At 42.2% G+C, this 16,682-nt stretch overlaps 1 protein-coding gene across 5 annotated transcripts in view; it reads right to left on the reverse strand.

The window, feature by feature from the left end:
• The window catches only part of meis1b (Meis homeobox 1 b), a 188,138-nt gene that overhangs the window by 31,259 nt on the left and 140,197 nt on the right, over positions 1–16,682 (reverse strand). For all 5 annotated transcript variants that reach the window (XM_020601805.1, XM_020601808.1, XM_020601807.1 and 2 more), the window contains one exon: positions 11,879–12,024. In XM_020601805.1, the coding sequence (XP_020457461.1) occupies positions 11,879–12,024 (146 nt within the window). The remainder of the gene's footprint in view (positions 1–11,878; positions 12,025–16,682) is intronic.

Consider the following 16,682-nt stretch of genomic DNA (forward strand, 5'->3'; position numbering starts at 1 on the left):
ATTAGAGTATCATACCAAACTGTCTTATACACACACACACGGTTTACTGGAGGTGTAGCCTTGTTCTTGCCAGGCATATATGAGATTACTTTAAATATTTGGGGAGGCAAGAACATTGTTATGCTAACAACAAACATCCAGAACCGTGAGTATGAGCAGACTTTAAAACAAGCCTTCCTAACTGTAAGCCTGCTGTATCTCATACAACAAGCTTCCAATTTCCCAAATTTCTTGTTCATTCACTGGAAGTTTCATCCACTGTGTGTGCTCACACACCACTACACCATTTCAAATTCCTTTCTGTGTAGGTGGCATCGACTGACATCCTTTTGACTTCATTAGAGAGCAGGGACCCAGCAACAAAGCTGGCTCTAGGAGAAAGGGGGGATTAAAGGAAAAAGAAAAGGGGGTGAGAGCAAACAAAACAACAACAGAAAAAATAAAGCACCCCTAACCTAATTTCCTCTGATTCAGGCTGCTCCTATGCAAAATAAAACACACCAAAAGCAGATCTCAAAATGAGCCAACTACAGGATAAGAGTTTCAGAGTGCCCTCAGCAAAGTCTGCGCAAAATAAACACCCACTGTCTTAGTGCTGTAAAGCACAAAAAAAGTAGAAACATCCACTTTTATGGCTTTGGACTACAAAGCAATTCAAAGCTTGTAGCATGAATAATTCACTACAGCATTTTTTAAAAACCTCGATATATGCATCACAAATGACAAAGAACCTTCCTTTCAAACTGTTTTTGTCATCAAACCTCTCCATCTCTTCTGAAGATAATAAAAATGGAGAAAAAAAAACTGATGTTCTTGGGCTTTTCATTCTTTAATGAATATTTTCCTTCTCAAAAAACAGCTTTTGTTGATTTAAGGAAATCTCTCTTGCCTTTGGGAACAAGATAACTCTAGTTAACTGGTGTGGCAAAGGGTGAAAGGTTTGTCATTAAAGCACTAGTACACAGTGGATTAAACAATGTACAGCTTCACCACAGTGATAATTGATGATTATCATCATTCCTCACTTTTCTGAAGCTCTATGGGCACATAATATACAGCCACTGCTGTAGCTGTAGCTGTAGCTGCTGCACTACAGGGTGTGAACAATGATCTGTGTGCTTTGGGTGTGTCTCTAGACTATGTGTATACTGAAGCTTATAGCATGTGCGCACATGAGTCTCAAGTCTTAACAAAGTGCTGCATTGTTGTGTTTGACACAGAATGTAAAGGTCTGTTGATACTGAAAGAAAGCATCTCATATTGTGTGCTGTATAGTGTGGTGTCTGTACTCTCTGTTTGCTTTCACTAAAAGTGAGGGTGTGCTTCATTAGTCCTCCCTTTTCAAGCACAGGAGAGACTAAATTTATCTGGGGGGCGGATGTTGCACAGCACCTGCTGCTGTGCTTCCCCCTGCGCAATAAAGGGAAGGGGGTGCAGCATGCTAGCTAGTGCTAGTGGTAAGCGCTGCTCGTTGGACTGAGGCTGATGAGCTGGGGCTAATTCAGGGGGTGATTATGTAGTTTGCTGGACCACTAAACCTCTTTAAGCCTATAATTACTGCCTATTTGAGCGAGGGGAAGCACTCCAAAGCAATCGGTACTTGCACCAAGCAGTGCAGTGAACGGCAGCCGCAGCTGGAGGTGGGTTGCCTCAGGGCTGCCTGGGATAGAGGGGGTGTGTAAATGGGGAGTAGGAGGGATCCACAAAGCCTCATCCCAGTCAGGTACCACAGAAAGGAGAGGGAAAACAGCAGGAGGCACCTCAGAGCACCAGTATGCTAGCTTCAAGCAACAGTGCTCAGAACTAGCATTCTAGCAGTGACTTCTTAACTTAAAAACAAATGTTCTCTTTGTTAGACGCAGCTATATGTGGCTCCTGCTACAAAGACCTGAGAGTTCAAAACAATTAAACAAAAGAAGAGACTTCCAAACCACATAAACCCTTTGGACTAAATTGAACATTTAAGTAATCAAGGATGAGAACTGGATATGTCATTGTGGTGAGAAACTAAATGGCTTTTTTTTTTTAGCTTCAGTGTCCATGATATACAAGAGGGAATCAGATTCTCAAATTGCACCTCGACCATGGGGGAATCCATTTCATTTCACCTGACTTTCAAGGAAATTTGACTTTATGTAATGCCACTGAAATATGATCTCTCTGAGGAAGCAATTTGGGGACCACATAACATTCTAATAACCCTGGCGATATTATTATGTTATTATCATAATTACCCTTTTGCCCCCAACGTTTTAATTAGAAACTCACCGTTGGGCCCTAGGGTGGTGAAAAGAACCTGGGCTGGGGGAATGCTGAAACTAGGTATTTCACAATTGCTCCCTTATGCTTTTTGGAGCTGCAAGTATAAGTGGGAAGGAGGACACAGCTGATTCTAGTGAAAGATGCAGCTTTCTCACCCCATGTTCCTGCTTTGGCTTTCTCTGACATTTCTGTCATTGAAAGTACACCTATACCGCTCCCTCCTGCCTCTCATCTCTCTATCTCCCAATCTTTCTCACCCAGTTCTGCCCTTCCATCCCTCTGTTTTATATTTAGCATTTTGCTGAACTATTTCCCTTTTCTTTTGCCTTTTATTCCATCTCTGCTTAACTCCTCTCTTTACCACTGGCGCTTATTTTTTCCTTTTGATTTAAATATCTCACCTCTTTCGCCTCAGCCAAATGCTTCCCTCCATCTCCCTCTCCTGCTTTCTCTCTCTCCTCATCTTTAGCAGTGGATGGCCTTCTCCATCAGTGCACCGCTTTTACAAATCAATGATTTAATCTGTCATAACAAACAAGTGAGCAGCACCCCCTGCCCTGTTCACTTCCTCCTGCCATCGCTAACACTACAGCAGAGCACCTCAGAGAGAGGAAAGAGGAAAAAAGGAACATCTCCTCTCCCAGTCCTCCGCTTTGACTCCTCTACTGCAAGTTTTTGCCTGTCTGCATTCAACAGCTCACTAGCTATGATTTCTCTCACTCCACTGGACAGACACACACACAGATACACACAGATATACACACTCTCAACACAACCCATATAAAAAACACATACATTTCCACATGCATACTAGTGCATGTGTCGGAGCAACACACACACAACACACCTGATCATCACCCTCCACGAGGGCACCTTGGCTCAGCTGAGTGTAAACACACAACCAGCCCATGGCCATACCTTCCACGCCACATGCCTCTATGCATCACAAGCTTTACAAGTTTGTTTTTATTCTGCTGAAAACTTCAATTATACTATTATATGACACGTAGGTGTACAAAGATGAGTTATGGACAGATATCACAGAACATCTCATCCATAAATCATATCTCTCTCCCCACTGCCTTTGAAACAGCACAAGTGCACCAGTACTGCTCTGATACCATGGTTCAAGGCCATTAAAATATAAGGCAACACAGCTGTGCATTATAGGAAAACTGAGAGAAAGGGAGTTGTGGAAGAAAACAGGAGATGGAGAGAAGTCAAAGAGGCAGAAAGCATGCATAAACGATAGGAAACTCAAAGTATTTTCAGAAAGAAGTGTTTTGTCTGAGAGGGAGACAGAGTGTTGGGGAAGGAGAGAGGGTTCACGCATGGGAGAAAATACAAGTGGGAGGAACTGAATTGATAAATTAGTTCAGCCAACGCGCAAACTGATTACCACGATGGCAAAGCCACAGAATCCATCAAGCATGCATGAAGTGAGACACAAAGGCATGTGCAGTCTCTCACAGCACTTACAAAAGAGACATGAAGCTGACACACACAAATAATACCACAACTGCATACATTCACATACATATGCACACACACACCAAATGTATCTAGGGCAGGCTGCTGCAGTCACTGTAAGTAAAAGGTATTGAGCTGCTGACTTCAGCCCGAAAAGATCCTGCAATCCTCTGGATCACCAAACACAGCCAATGGATAATGGCTAACAGCTACCGCTAATGTGATTTCACACTTAGCAGAGTTAATATATCACTAGCTGAACAAAATCATGCTACACACAGCTGTGCTAAACTCTGTTTCTTGAAAGATGGCGGACACTTTACTGCAAAGGCTTCATTTAAGAAGTTTTAAATAAAAAAAGGAAGTGTATTGGAGCTTATGTATTTACTTATAGTGAGAATGCGAGGTTTGTGTTACTAATCTCTAAGTGCTGGGTAGAACCGTTCCATCAAGCTAACCACAGACTTATGACAATATTTTTCCCTTACTTTTCCACATGTCAACTTGCCACTCACTCTTCAATAAATACCACAGTGATGGTGGGGAACTCCACACCCCACCCGACCACTGACGTCACTGCCACAGGACAGTGTGTGTTTGCATCTGAGTGTGTGTTTGTGTGTCTGAGGACTGAGAGTGAGCCTCTTCTTCAGATTTGCAGATCATCATAAACTGATTAGTGGGTACCAAACCAAGAGTGATTTGGCACATTTGACTTTCTGGGCCTTTGTGCACTCTGAAGACACACACACACACACACACACACACACACACACACATACAAACTTATCACAGACAGCTGATAATGAAAAAGAGGACTAGTGTGAAACACAGCTTCAGCATGAAGCCATCAATCATGTTGACAAACCACAATGAAACCACACACTGAACTGTTTCATAGTTTCCCAACTATGAAATTACAGGAGGGCTGGGGGGAGGGGAGAGGGAGAGAAGGATGGCAAAGAGAAGAGACAACGGAGACGGCAAAGGTGTTGACAAGGTAATTGAGAAATGAGGATTTAATAATTTCTTCATATTTGTTTAATCTATGTAATTTAAACACCCTGCATTTTAATACATAAAAAGAAACTACTGAAGTGTCACTGAGAAAAAGCAAGATTGTGAATATAATATGTTCTCACTAGGCTATGAACATTGAAAACAAGTAAAAATTTGTTAAATCAAAAACCAAAACAGATTCTAAAATTGGAACGTGAACTGATCTGTGTGCATATTATATCTCTTCCAGTACTACTGGCCAACCTTGTAAAGTTCTCATGTTCTCAAGGAATCACACCAACTCGCCCCCTGACTAAAGCCAGATCAACCCTCACAAACACTTGCTTTTGGTCTAGATCTATAGCAGATATTTTGGAAAAGTTCAAAGGTGACAAATTTAAAGTTAACTGCCCTTGAGGGCTTTTAAGTAGGGGGTAAAATGATACAAGAGGCAGAAAGGTGGAAGAAAATGCTGAAATAAAGGGTTGTCAGAGAGAGCTCAAGAGACTTTGTAAAAGACCTGACCTGGACTTGTATATACAAATATTTGCAACCAATTCTTCAGCCTGCTTTGAATGAGATTAGAAGGAGTATCCTCACATGACTACTAAGCATACACAAGCTGACATAAAGCTTTCTCCAGTATATACTGAAAGTCAACTTTATGTTGACCTTTCTGTGATCGACATACCGTATGGTCAGACTTTGAACTGACCCTCTCTGATTAAACCCAACCAACCAAAATGGCAAACAACTTACAAGAAATATTTAATATATATGTTGCATGAGACCAAGATTCGACCAAATTGACTTCCATACAGACAGAGCTTTGGATGGAAAGGTTCCAATACTCAACATATTAGAGTCTGATATTTATACTAAAGTGTTTTTAAAAACAAATCAAAGCATGTAGCTTCAGAATCTGATTTTTGGCAGAATGGAAGCGCCTCTGAAACCACCACTGAACACCACAGAAACCCAAACATTAAGTTGGGCAGGCATGTCTAAAGCAGGGTACATAAACCACATCCTTACCAAGGCAGAGGAACCACTATACTAGTTTTAATAAATCACAAAGGCAAATAGCAGGTTTGCTTTTCTAAACAACAATAGTCACAGTGGCATATGATGAACCAGTGTTGATCATATGCTAACATTGCCAATACCACCACAACATTTCTGCAATACATCTTCCAAAACGCCTACATCTGCCATCTGTCAGTCTTTCTCCCCATCTACTGTATTCCTCCATCTATTCATTTACTCATCCATCCATCATTCCATCCATCAATCTTAAAACAGATGGCCTTCCAGGAGTCCATGTTAGGACTGAGGGGTCCCCCCCCAACCATACCCGTAACCACAGACACACCTCCTGCCCCCTACACCTCCACCAGATGGACTGGTCCCACTATCTCACACTCCCAAGACCCACTATCTACCCTACTGGGTTGGATGGGTCATCAGTCTATCGGCTTCATGAAATGGTTGCAAAGAGTAGGTGTGTGAGAAACAAGTCCATGTGTCTGTGAGGGTCAGTCCACAAAAGAGAAGCCCCAAAGAGAACTGTCTGCCTTTGGTCCCTGAGGCCTGTCAAGAGGGATAATTGATGATGTTTTCATTACAAGGTGTGGGGTAATGTGGGGGTAGGGGGGAGTGAGTGTGTGTGTGTGTGTGTGTGTGTAGTGGGGGTAGGTAGGTTGACTCAGCTGCCTCCTCTTTGACACCAATTGCTCCTGCGATTGGTATAGACAAGTCATTGCTTCCAAATGCCCTCGTACAAACACACATGCACACACACTCCAAGCCACACACTCACAAACTAAAGGAATCACAAATACATTTACACAAACTCTAACCCTCACAGACAGACACACAGCCCAAAGCCACTTCCTTTCCTAGAAAGATAGAGCATCTAAAAGCGAGAAAAAATGCCGAGGATTCGACTAATTTGTTCTCTTGTTTTTTCTGTACTGCTCGGTCTTACCATGGTGTCACGCCAGGCCTTTGGCAGACCCGGCTGCCTGTCTGATCTTAGGACCTCTTTGAAATTTTAATGCAGTGGCACCTAAGATTCTGGCTGCCAGTTAGATTAAGACCTAATCAGAGACATGAGGCCACATAGGTCACCATGCAGTATCAGTATGGACATTGTAATGAATAAATGAATGAAAACAGTCAGCTGATGTTTTACTGCCCTTCCTGATGTCTTTGCAAAGCTATTAAAGTCATCCTGGTGGCGTCAGTGGTCAACTGAAATTATTTTTCATGAGAAACTTTATTTATGGAATGGGTAACCAAAATAAACAACTCTAATGACAATCACAAGACAACCTTAGTCATAAATATAAAAAATGCATACAACATCTTTGTGTTCTCGTTTCAAGCACTGTATGATTTTATTCCCCTTTCTCTTTTCCTCATTTCCTTCAAAATTCCAAAATGGCCAGAGTAACCTTAAGATATCAGACCAGTTGGAGATCACCCTTCCAGGCCTGTGTTGCTGCAGTTGACCAGGGCGCTGACATGTTCAGGCTCCAGCAATAAACAGCCAAAGACTAATGGCATCTGAGGCAACAGTGAACCTTGACCTCTGGCAAATGTTTCCCCTTTCTGTTGATCATATGAGGCTTTACATATCTGGTGTGTGTGTGTGTGTGTGTGTGTGGTTTTAGCCGTGAATCTTAGGAACTGATAAGTCTTAAGTTAATATTGCGTTGCATTAACAATATAAATTTCATATTATTTTCTGCAGCTGTAATCATTTGTCTCCACAGTCACCAAAAACTGAATATAGTCCATGCACCCTCCCCCAACTTGAGAAAACAATCTTCCAAACTGCTGTAGTATTAAACTTGTGTCCTCTGTCTTGTTGTTCTGTTCAATCCCAAACTGAACCATTCAATTATGAGGGGAAATATCTTTCCTTTAAGTGCAATGATTAGCACACCTATCCATCCATTGCCTCCACCAACCCTCCTCCCACCCCCCCTCCAGGCTTCCTCTACCAGCCCATAAATGAATTATATCACTTTTCACACCTGTTTCTGCTCAAAACTCCTGCTGCATGTTGCTGTGGGGGAGCAGCACTCCGCCAGCTCAGCTACATTTGCGTACACAAGCAGTTAAATTACACTAATTGTATAAATGGAGGATTATGCCTTCCAGTCAGATATTTTTTATAACCTCGCTCTGTGAATTTTACACATTTTAAGGGGAGAAAAAAATTAGGGGGGGAAATAAAAACAGCTCATTGAGAGTTTGTGAGTTGGCTTCTTTTATGAGCCGCAATCACGGCTGCCCCTTGTTACACCGACTCTGTGTACAAATAGGACGGGAGGAGAGCCAGAATGAGAGCGCGTTAGGGATAATGTGCATGAGAGTGTGTCCCCCAGTCTGCCAGGCTAATATACTGAACGCCAAACCCCCCCCTGCCCTTCCTTTTTACACACACAACCCTACTTCAGTTTAGCAAAGCAACAATCTAAACAAGAATACAAGTGGTGTGTATGTAGTAGGGAGGCGGGGGGTAAATTCCATCTAATTACTCTATCACATAATTTCACAAATTGCCTTTTCATAGGGGAGTGGAGAGCAGAGCACAGGGTGCGTTGGGGATTTGAGGCCTGAGCTTTCATTTACTACTCATTTCTTGTTAAATTAAACAAGAAAATACCATTTGTGAGGAGAAGAGGGTGCAGGCAGGGGGTGGGTGGACTCCAACTGCACAATAGGAGGGATGGAGGAAATAGGGATTGTGTACAAGCTTTTTCCTTTGTCAGTTTAGAAATGATTGTACAATCTAAAGGATTTTGATAAACATATATTTGTAGCTATTTCTGAAAAATGAAAACACACACACACGTCATGCATATATAAAGGTGAGTTTGTCAGTTGGAGAAAAACATTTTTGCGGATTTCCCTCATCAAATGTTCAGTTTGTCAATAAAAACCAAATGAGTAGTTGTCACAACATATGTTTAATTAAGAATGTCATTGGAAAACAAACATCAAAATGAGATGAAGGCATAAGTGGAAAAGCTCCACCCCCACCTCTTTATTTTGGTTTCCCACCAACTTTACATTTGCATGTCAAGCTGGCAGCGAGCCGCATGGTTCCGCCTTTGGTGACAGACGGTAAACGCTAATGTTTTGTAGTCACTCCAAGTCAGAGCAGCCAAATCCTTCTGATAAACTTGCTCCTCAACAAGCACTGTTGACAACTTATGAACTCACTGGGCTTGTTGGAGAGAATTCAGTGAGCTGCGACTGTCGCCATCATCACAGATTCAACAGCACTGTTCTATTTCTCACTCTGCTCATCACACAGTAAACAGAAGCTTCACAGAATAGCTGTTTCACCTTTCCTTCCTAATTTCCATTCATTTTCCTGTTATTTCTTGATTTTACATTCATTACACCCATAGCACCGTGGCTTTGACTCCAGTGATGTCCATGCTAATAACAAACATGGAATTCTCTCCTTTAAAATCTTTCCCTTTTCCTGCTACAATAAGACACTGGAAATTAGCATCCGTGATGCATAAGTGAGCCGAGTTGCGGAAATGTCTTCAGAACAACCCTAAAAGTCAGCCATGTGAATGCTACCTACCACCTACCCCTCTGGTGCTTTCTCAGCCTCAGTTTGCCACCCACCTTTCCCTTCCACTTTGGTACAATGGAAACTCCCCTGAGGGTCCAAGTGTGAGGGCGAATAGCAGAAAATACAGGCGGGCACCCTGTTCTTTTCTACTGTATTCTGCCAACTGCCTCTGCACCTGTTTCACATTCCAGCATACGGTATTTATTATACTTGCGAAATAACACGTCCTGGCTCCATTATTATTCTACTGTACATTAATGCATTCATACGTCTGAGTGCGCCTAAGTGTCTATGTCTAAGAGGTGAGACTCGCATTCCCCAGCCCTCTGTGAAACAAAGGCAGGCCAGCTGATGCTGTGGATGAGCCTGGATCAGCTGTCCATGCTTATGGTCGTACTAGCAGAGACAGAGTGTAAGAGATCGAGATCCTGTAAATGTTTTTGAATTGGAGGTGTGATGTGTAGCACTTATAAACACAAACATATAATGATTAAATGAAATGGGCTACTGAAAAATGAGCATTGTAAACAATACTGCAAACATTTATCTGACACCAGGGGTATTGTTAATGCCAGTGTTTTTCAAAATTAAGACCACATTGCTCATAAGCAAAGAAGATGCTTCTCTTCTCCGCTTGGGTTTCATTTCTGTGTGGCCTCATTGATGAGGATAAACATATTGGAAGTGTTTTTTTTTTCATTAACCTTTCAGTTTACTTCAAAGTTTTAAAAGCTGTTTGCACCAAAAGAAAACAGCTTCTTCCCATTTTGGACCATAAAGCGATTTACCTTATGTGTTACTGTGTGCCTATATGCATGTTTTAGTACCTCTCTCTCACTTTTGCCTGGGAGAAGGAAAAAGTTTATGGATCCCCCTCATCCCCCACTTCATCTCCTTGCCTTCTCCTCCACTTCTTCTTCTTCTTCTCTCACTCCCTTGACACTCACTTATATCCTTCCCACTGTTTGAGATATAACGTTGCAGAAGCCTCCCATTCACCCAACTCATAGTGTAATATGACACAGTAGGTGTATCGCTGTGTGTGTGTGTGTGTGTGTGCATGTTTGACTAGGAATGTATGTGTGCTGAACTGTTTTCACAGACAGGATGTGTGTAAGTTTTAAACACTTTTCCTCTGTGGCCCTGAACGTTTGGGGGGTTGAGGCCAGAGAGTTGGAGGAGAGGTTAGAGTGCACGATGATGATGATGTGTGTACTGTGATTATGAGTTGGTGTTTTGTAAATGAGATGATGAAGGTCAGATGGAAATGGGAGAGCCCAAGGAGAAGCCAAAGGTACAAGGAGGCTAGGGAGAAGTGTATTGTATACTGTGTAGACATATATACTATACATCTCTGTGCCACACTACCATCAGCATCAAAGACAGACAGACTACAAATAATTAAATAAAAAATGGGGCTCATGCAATATCCACTATCCAACAACCAAATTACTTTCCCTAGCATCCTCCCTGTTGGCTTGTGCAATTCAAACCAACACCCACGCAGTCAAACTGTATTGTGTTCGACACAAACTCCTGACAGAAGCAGAATGTGTGTGATGCAAGCCTGGCTCAAGTTTGAAGCATATTCCTTAACACAGACCTCAAAGTGTACTCAAGAATATGCAACAATAAACACAGTGAAGACATCACTATTTCAAGCTTTCTTTGTTGATCCATGTAAATTACAGTTTTACTTGCTCATGTAAATTAAAGAATTTAAATTTTTTATTTGAATAGTGTTATTGTAAACTTTGAAAGTGATTATAAACCAGACAATATCTCCAAAGGGATAAATAAAATATTAAATTAGCATTATATTCTATCAATCACACTGCAGAAAATGCTACAAAACTATGGTGTGACTCCTTTATGGGGGCACTGATGCAAACTCTGCAACATAAGAGTCCCCATAAAGTACAGTACTCAACATGGGAACAAGTTTCTATTTATTCTCCTAGAATAATGCCTAGCAATGCTAACTGTGGCTGGTGAGTCGGTGAAAATAAAGAGAAAATTGTGTTAAATGAGACAGCATTCATCATTCTGTTGGCTCCACTTTAAGAAAAAATACATTTTCCCAAACTATTTCCCCCACAGACAATTTGTGATGCTGTCAGCTGGTGCTAACAGCTTTGGCTTTCTGTGCTATATCTGGGTAAGAATAGAGGCAAACCACAGGCCTTTGCACCATCCCAGGCATCCGTTAAATAATGACAGGTTTGTTCTTAATAAGGTTCATCTATGTATCTGCAGCAGTTATGGCCAGGGGCGCCTCTCCTGGGCTTCATCCTTATTCAGTTTCAGCAGATGAGGAGTCAGAGCGCAGGCTGCTGAGATAGCCAGCAGATTACACAGGATTGTCTTTGAAGTGCTCACCCTACAAACTGGGATTCATGGTGGGGAAAAGGGAGACTCTGATGGTGTGTATGATTGTGCTAGTGTTTGAGGGTGTATCAAATAAGAAGGGAGAAAGGATAGAAAGATCAGTTCAGTGTGCACACATGATACAAAGCTGAGAACAAATGCTTTTATTCAACTCACTGTTAGGTGCTGGAACAGCCATGCTCTCATAATATTGGTGGCCACCTTAGGGAAGATCCCTCTCTTCTTGTTGTGTTTCTTCTCTTTATCTGGGTCATCGTCATCCCCTGTGCTCGGTGAAGCCACACTGTTGTCCAAGCCATCACCTGTCACATGACAAGAAACAGGAAGAGACAGTAAAGATCAGACACACAGTTTGTTTACTTCCTGCATTCGCTGCGCCTCAAAGAGAATAAATACGATTTCGAAGGAATTCTGGAGGGCTTTGTATGCTCAGACGAAAGGTATAGAGACGCAACAATGGCAAGTAGAGAATGGCTGGAAAACAGCACCTCATAAATGCATTCATTTTTAATACATTTATAAATAACCCTGCCTTTCATTTTTCTTCCCCCACCACTTGAAAACAGAGCAAGCGCTCGCATCTTTCTGTGAGAAAGAGCGGGAAAAGGGGAGCACAAAGGACTTGTAAGGTTGCATTTCCCCACTCTCCCATCCAAGCCCACGCAGAATTGAGAATGATAGAGAGATTTAGTCTTTATTATCCTGAGGGGAAAATAGTTATTGAAGCGTCGCCCCGGCGCATTCTGCCATTTTACCTGAGGTGGAAAGAGTAACACAGCACTACAAAAGGGGAGGTTGCGAGGAGGGGGAAGGCAGAAAATAAAAGGAAAATAGGTGGAAAAAAGGAAGTCAGAGGCACAAACAGCGCTAACAAAGCTAGCTGCTTTTCATAACAATAGCATCATGGCTGCTTACAGCAACCTGTAGGGCTTTGATAAGGCTCTATTAAGGCCAGTTAACCTCACCAAGGGGGAACACTGAGACAGCTTAGAGTATTTGAGCACAGAGAGGAAAAGTGAAAGGAAGGTGCTCCATGGGCCTTTTCTCTGCATTCAGACTCAACAACATGAGCCCATACACACACACTGCACATATTCAAAACTACTGTATGCATCCCATACTGCTCCAGTGGATAGAACGCTGTGGCTGTGAAAAGCCTAATTGTTATTATCATTATTCAAAAATATGAGCCACCCTCAATGAAGACGATAATAATAAAAGAGACATGAGAAGAGGTAAACAAGTGGCACCCCTACTGCTAGAAATTGCAGCAGATGATAAATGATTTTTTTGTGCCATAGTGCCTCTCAACTATAAATAAGAGGAAGGAAAGTAGAAGAAATAAAAACCACTGAAGCAGTGCACAGAATTAAATCAAGTTATTTATTGATTACACACAGAGCACTTCTAAAGCTTCTAGATCTATTCACTGTCACGGGAGTAGATAACTGCATTCAAGCAGGCCCGCGCTCCACTTCCTTGCAGAGGGTGACAACCAGCACCTAGCTAAACCTTAAGCCCCAGATTCATCGATAATTAATGGGGATGTTGGCGCTAATCCGGTTGGAGATGACTTTTTTCCAGCCTGCCACATCAATAGAATAATCAAGGGCCTAAAACCCAGGCCTTTGCTCCCCATTACCTCAGGCAAAAGAATTCCTGAAAGCATGCCTTGAGGGCATCTGAATTATATACACCATTAGGAGAGAGAGGATCTCAAAGATCCATACGAAACAACACTTGGCTAGCTCTCTCTCTCTCTCTCTCTATGACTATTCTGGCAGAAGGAGATACATATGCACACATATTGAAGGCTTTTTAATGAACCTCGTGTGAAAGTGGAGGTGACGCTACGGAGATTGGGGGAGGGCTAAAAAAAGAAAAAGAGTTTGCTTTTCATAGCTGGTGCGATACTGATGCCAACTCCAGCCACTGCTCATTAACAATGTAGATATGTATGTCAGGCAGGGGGTAGGATTTGGATACTGTAACATCACAAAATGGTCAAAAGTTGGATTAACATTAATAAGTACTTCTGACCAAATCAGTAACCTCTGTGTACTGCACTGGATAATCCTTTCAATGTGTACATGTATATGTAGAATGCATACAGACACACACACACACACACACACACACACACACACACACACACACACACACACACACACACACACACACACTTCTGCACTCTACTATGCACTCCTAGTCCTGTACCTCAGGGTTATTGTCATTACTGATTCATATGTTGATTATTTTCAGATTATTTGATCAATGGTTTAGCCTACTGACTAAGAGTCTAAGGTGCTGTTCTCAAATTCCATTTTGCCACTTCCACAATCCAAAATCCAAAATAAGCAACAAATTCAGGCATCTAAAGGTAAGAACTAGAAAATCTTTACCTATCGGTTAAACAATTAAGGTTGTCCAATGACTGACTGATTGACTAACCATTTAAGCATTACACTACATGCACAATGTGACCTGTCCACCCAGCTTCAAGACCTCTCTCTGTCTCAAAGCACAGTCACTTAGCAAGCTTCAGTTACATCATTAGCAGGGGACAAACACAGGCCAACCTTAACAAGTGAGGGTTTTTTCTGCCTACTGTTTCAGGACTAAAATACACCCACCCCTCTGTTTCTCTCTCTCTCTCCTGCTACATCTCTCTGCCTGGCGGAAAACAGGGGTGAGACGAGCCGAGGCCCTGTAATCTAAGACCAGATTTTCATTGGAAGCAAATGCTCTCAATCCGTTGTAAAGACCGGCTCATGTTCAGCAAAGCCTACAATAACAAACCTAGGGGCTTGTCCCATGCGAGTTGAGAAAACAGAAGCAAACGGCTGGAGCACCAGCTCAGTGAGTAAGTGAGCGAGTATGCATACAAGTGAACAAGTGGAAAAGGGTGGGCGAGCAGACTTAGGAGGAGGTGAGAAATCGTGAGAAGCATGGAGAGAGGGGGAAGAGAGAAGGGGAAACAAGGGAGAGAGATCACAATGGGAGCAAAGAAAGCAAAGAATACGTAATAAAAGTGTGGATGCTGAGAGAGAACTGTCACAAGAAATGACCTTATTCTGGCCTGTAGTCTCTTGCTACCATTTTATTACATAAACACATCTAAACTACACCAACTTTGATTTTACTTTTGAATGTATTCATTGTCAACCGCACCATATCAGGAAATGTTAAAGTAGTAATTGATTTATGGTAAATAAAATATGCATGCAGCAACTATAATCTTTGAAACTCTTACTCATGACACAGGGTATCAAAGAACTCCAAAGACCTTTAGCTAATCTATAATTAATCACAAATCATAGTGATGTAGAGAAGTAACCTGCATTCCATCTAAACCCATGACATATCTACTTCATGTCACTGAAGTACAGAATATGAAACCTACTTGTATTCCTGCATAAAATACACAGTCTCCTCAAAACATTTACACAAAGTGATGAGAAAACAAACTGAACTGAGAGAATTGAAGAAAAAAAATGAAAGAAAATTCTGACTGATATATTAGATTTTAGGACTAACACCCCCTAATATTCCCACCTTTCCTCTGTCTTCTCAAAAATTCTAAGTAAGTCTGACCTATAGACATTTGCTTTTCCTAGAGGGAAGGAGAAGCACAGGGGAAGGGTCGTCAATTTTATTGGCATTTCCATTTTCACTATAATTTGATATCAATCACCTCTGCAAGCTCTGGGGCCAATTTCTGCTTTTCTTTAACCACAGCAAATGAGGGAACAGAACCGAGAGGCTGTGGAAGTGAGCAGTAAAGGTGAAGCAGATAGGGTGTTGAAGCTGTGTCTGACAGCCATGGGGAAGGGGGGTTAAACAGGAAAAGAAAGGAAATAAAATTAGTGGAGGTCAGTAAAGGGACAGGGAAAGGAAAAGATGTGGGATATTCAGCGAGTGTGTAAAAGAGAGAGAGAAAACGTGAAAGCTCAAACTCGTGTCACTGAAGAAGGTGATGAAGGAGGAGAAAATAATGGAAAGGAGAGGGAAGAGATGCTGTGTGATATTCTGGAGTAACCAACTGAAACAAATCAAACATGGGACAGTCAGTCAGGCCACGTCTACTGTAATGCTGATCATTAACAATGTTTTCTCTAATTTGGCCTTGGAACAATCTTCTCAAAAATGCAGAGGAATCATTGTCATGTGATGTGACATCTTGTCAAAAGAATCTTGACTTGGTGGTGCAGTCTTCTCCAAGTTTGCTCCATAATCAGAGATCATTTGGCTTGTGTAGAGTTGCATCATTTGATGTACCTTAAAGCTGATGGCTAAAGCTCATGTGCTCAAATAGGCTTAAAACCTCTGACATGTAAGCAGTGATTTCAAATTTATCTGCATTAATGTCAACACGGCCTCAGTGACTTCACTGTTCAGCCAATAAGCCTTGTATTCGGTCAGTCAGGCCGTTGTCCACTACATTACTCAGCCAGTACACTATCTAGTCAGACAGTAAGAGAATAAGTCAGCCAGTCAGCCATTCACTCAGTCAGAAAGCTAGCTGGGCAGCTAGTAAGCCAGTCAGCTACTCTCTATACGTGGGCTGCCAAGCTCATTAAGAGCATCAGCAAACTGAAACCCTGTGCCGCACACATCCAGCGTGGGGCAGCTAGGCTAGCAAGCTTCAGTGTCTCCACAAGGAACAGCCACAGGCACAACACTGGGCCTGGCCCACTGATCGGCCATGACAACGTCTTTGCGACTAGTCAGAGGAGGGGCTGGGGGAGGGAAGGGGGTGATGAATCAATGCAGGGCGGCGGGGGTGCATGTTCGTGTGTTAAGAATGCATGCATGGATGTGCATTTGTCTGTATGTGTGTGCCTGTCTCTGTCTTTCTTTATGCCTGTTTCCAGCCACAGAAGTTCTGAATAGTGTGTGTGTGTGTGTGTGTGTGTGCGTGTGTGTGTGTGTGTGTGTGTGTGTGTGTGTGTGTGTGTGT

Source organism: Monopterus albus, unplaced genomic scaffold, assembly GCF_001952655.1.
Source record: "Monopterus albus unplaced genomic scaffold, M_albus_1.0 scaffold52.1, whole genome shotgun sequence".
In the NCBI taxonomy this organism is placed as follows: Eukaryota; Metazoa; Chordata; class Actinopteri; order Synbranchiformes; family Synbranchidae; genus Monopterus; species Monopterus albus.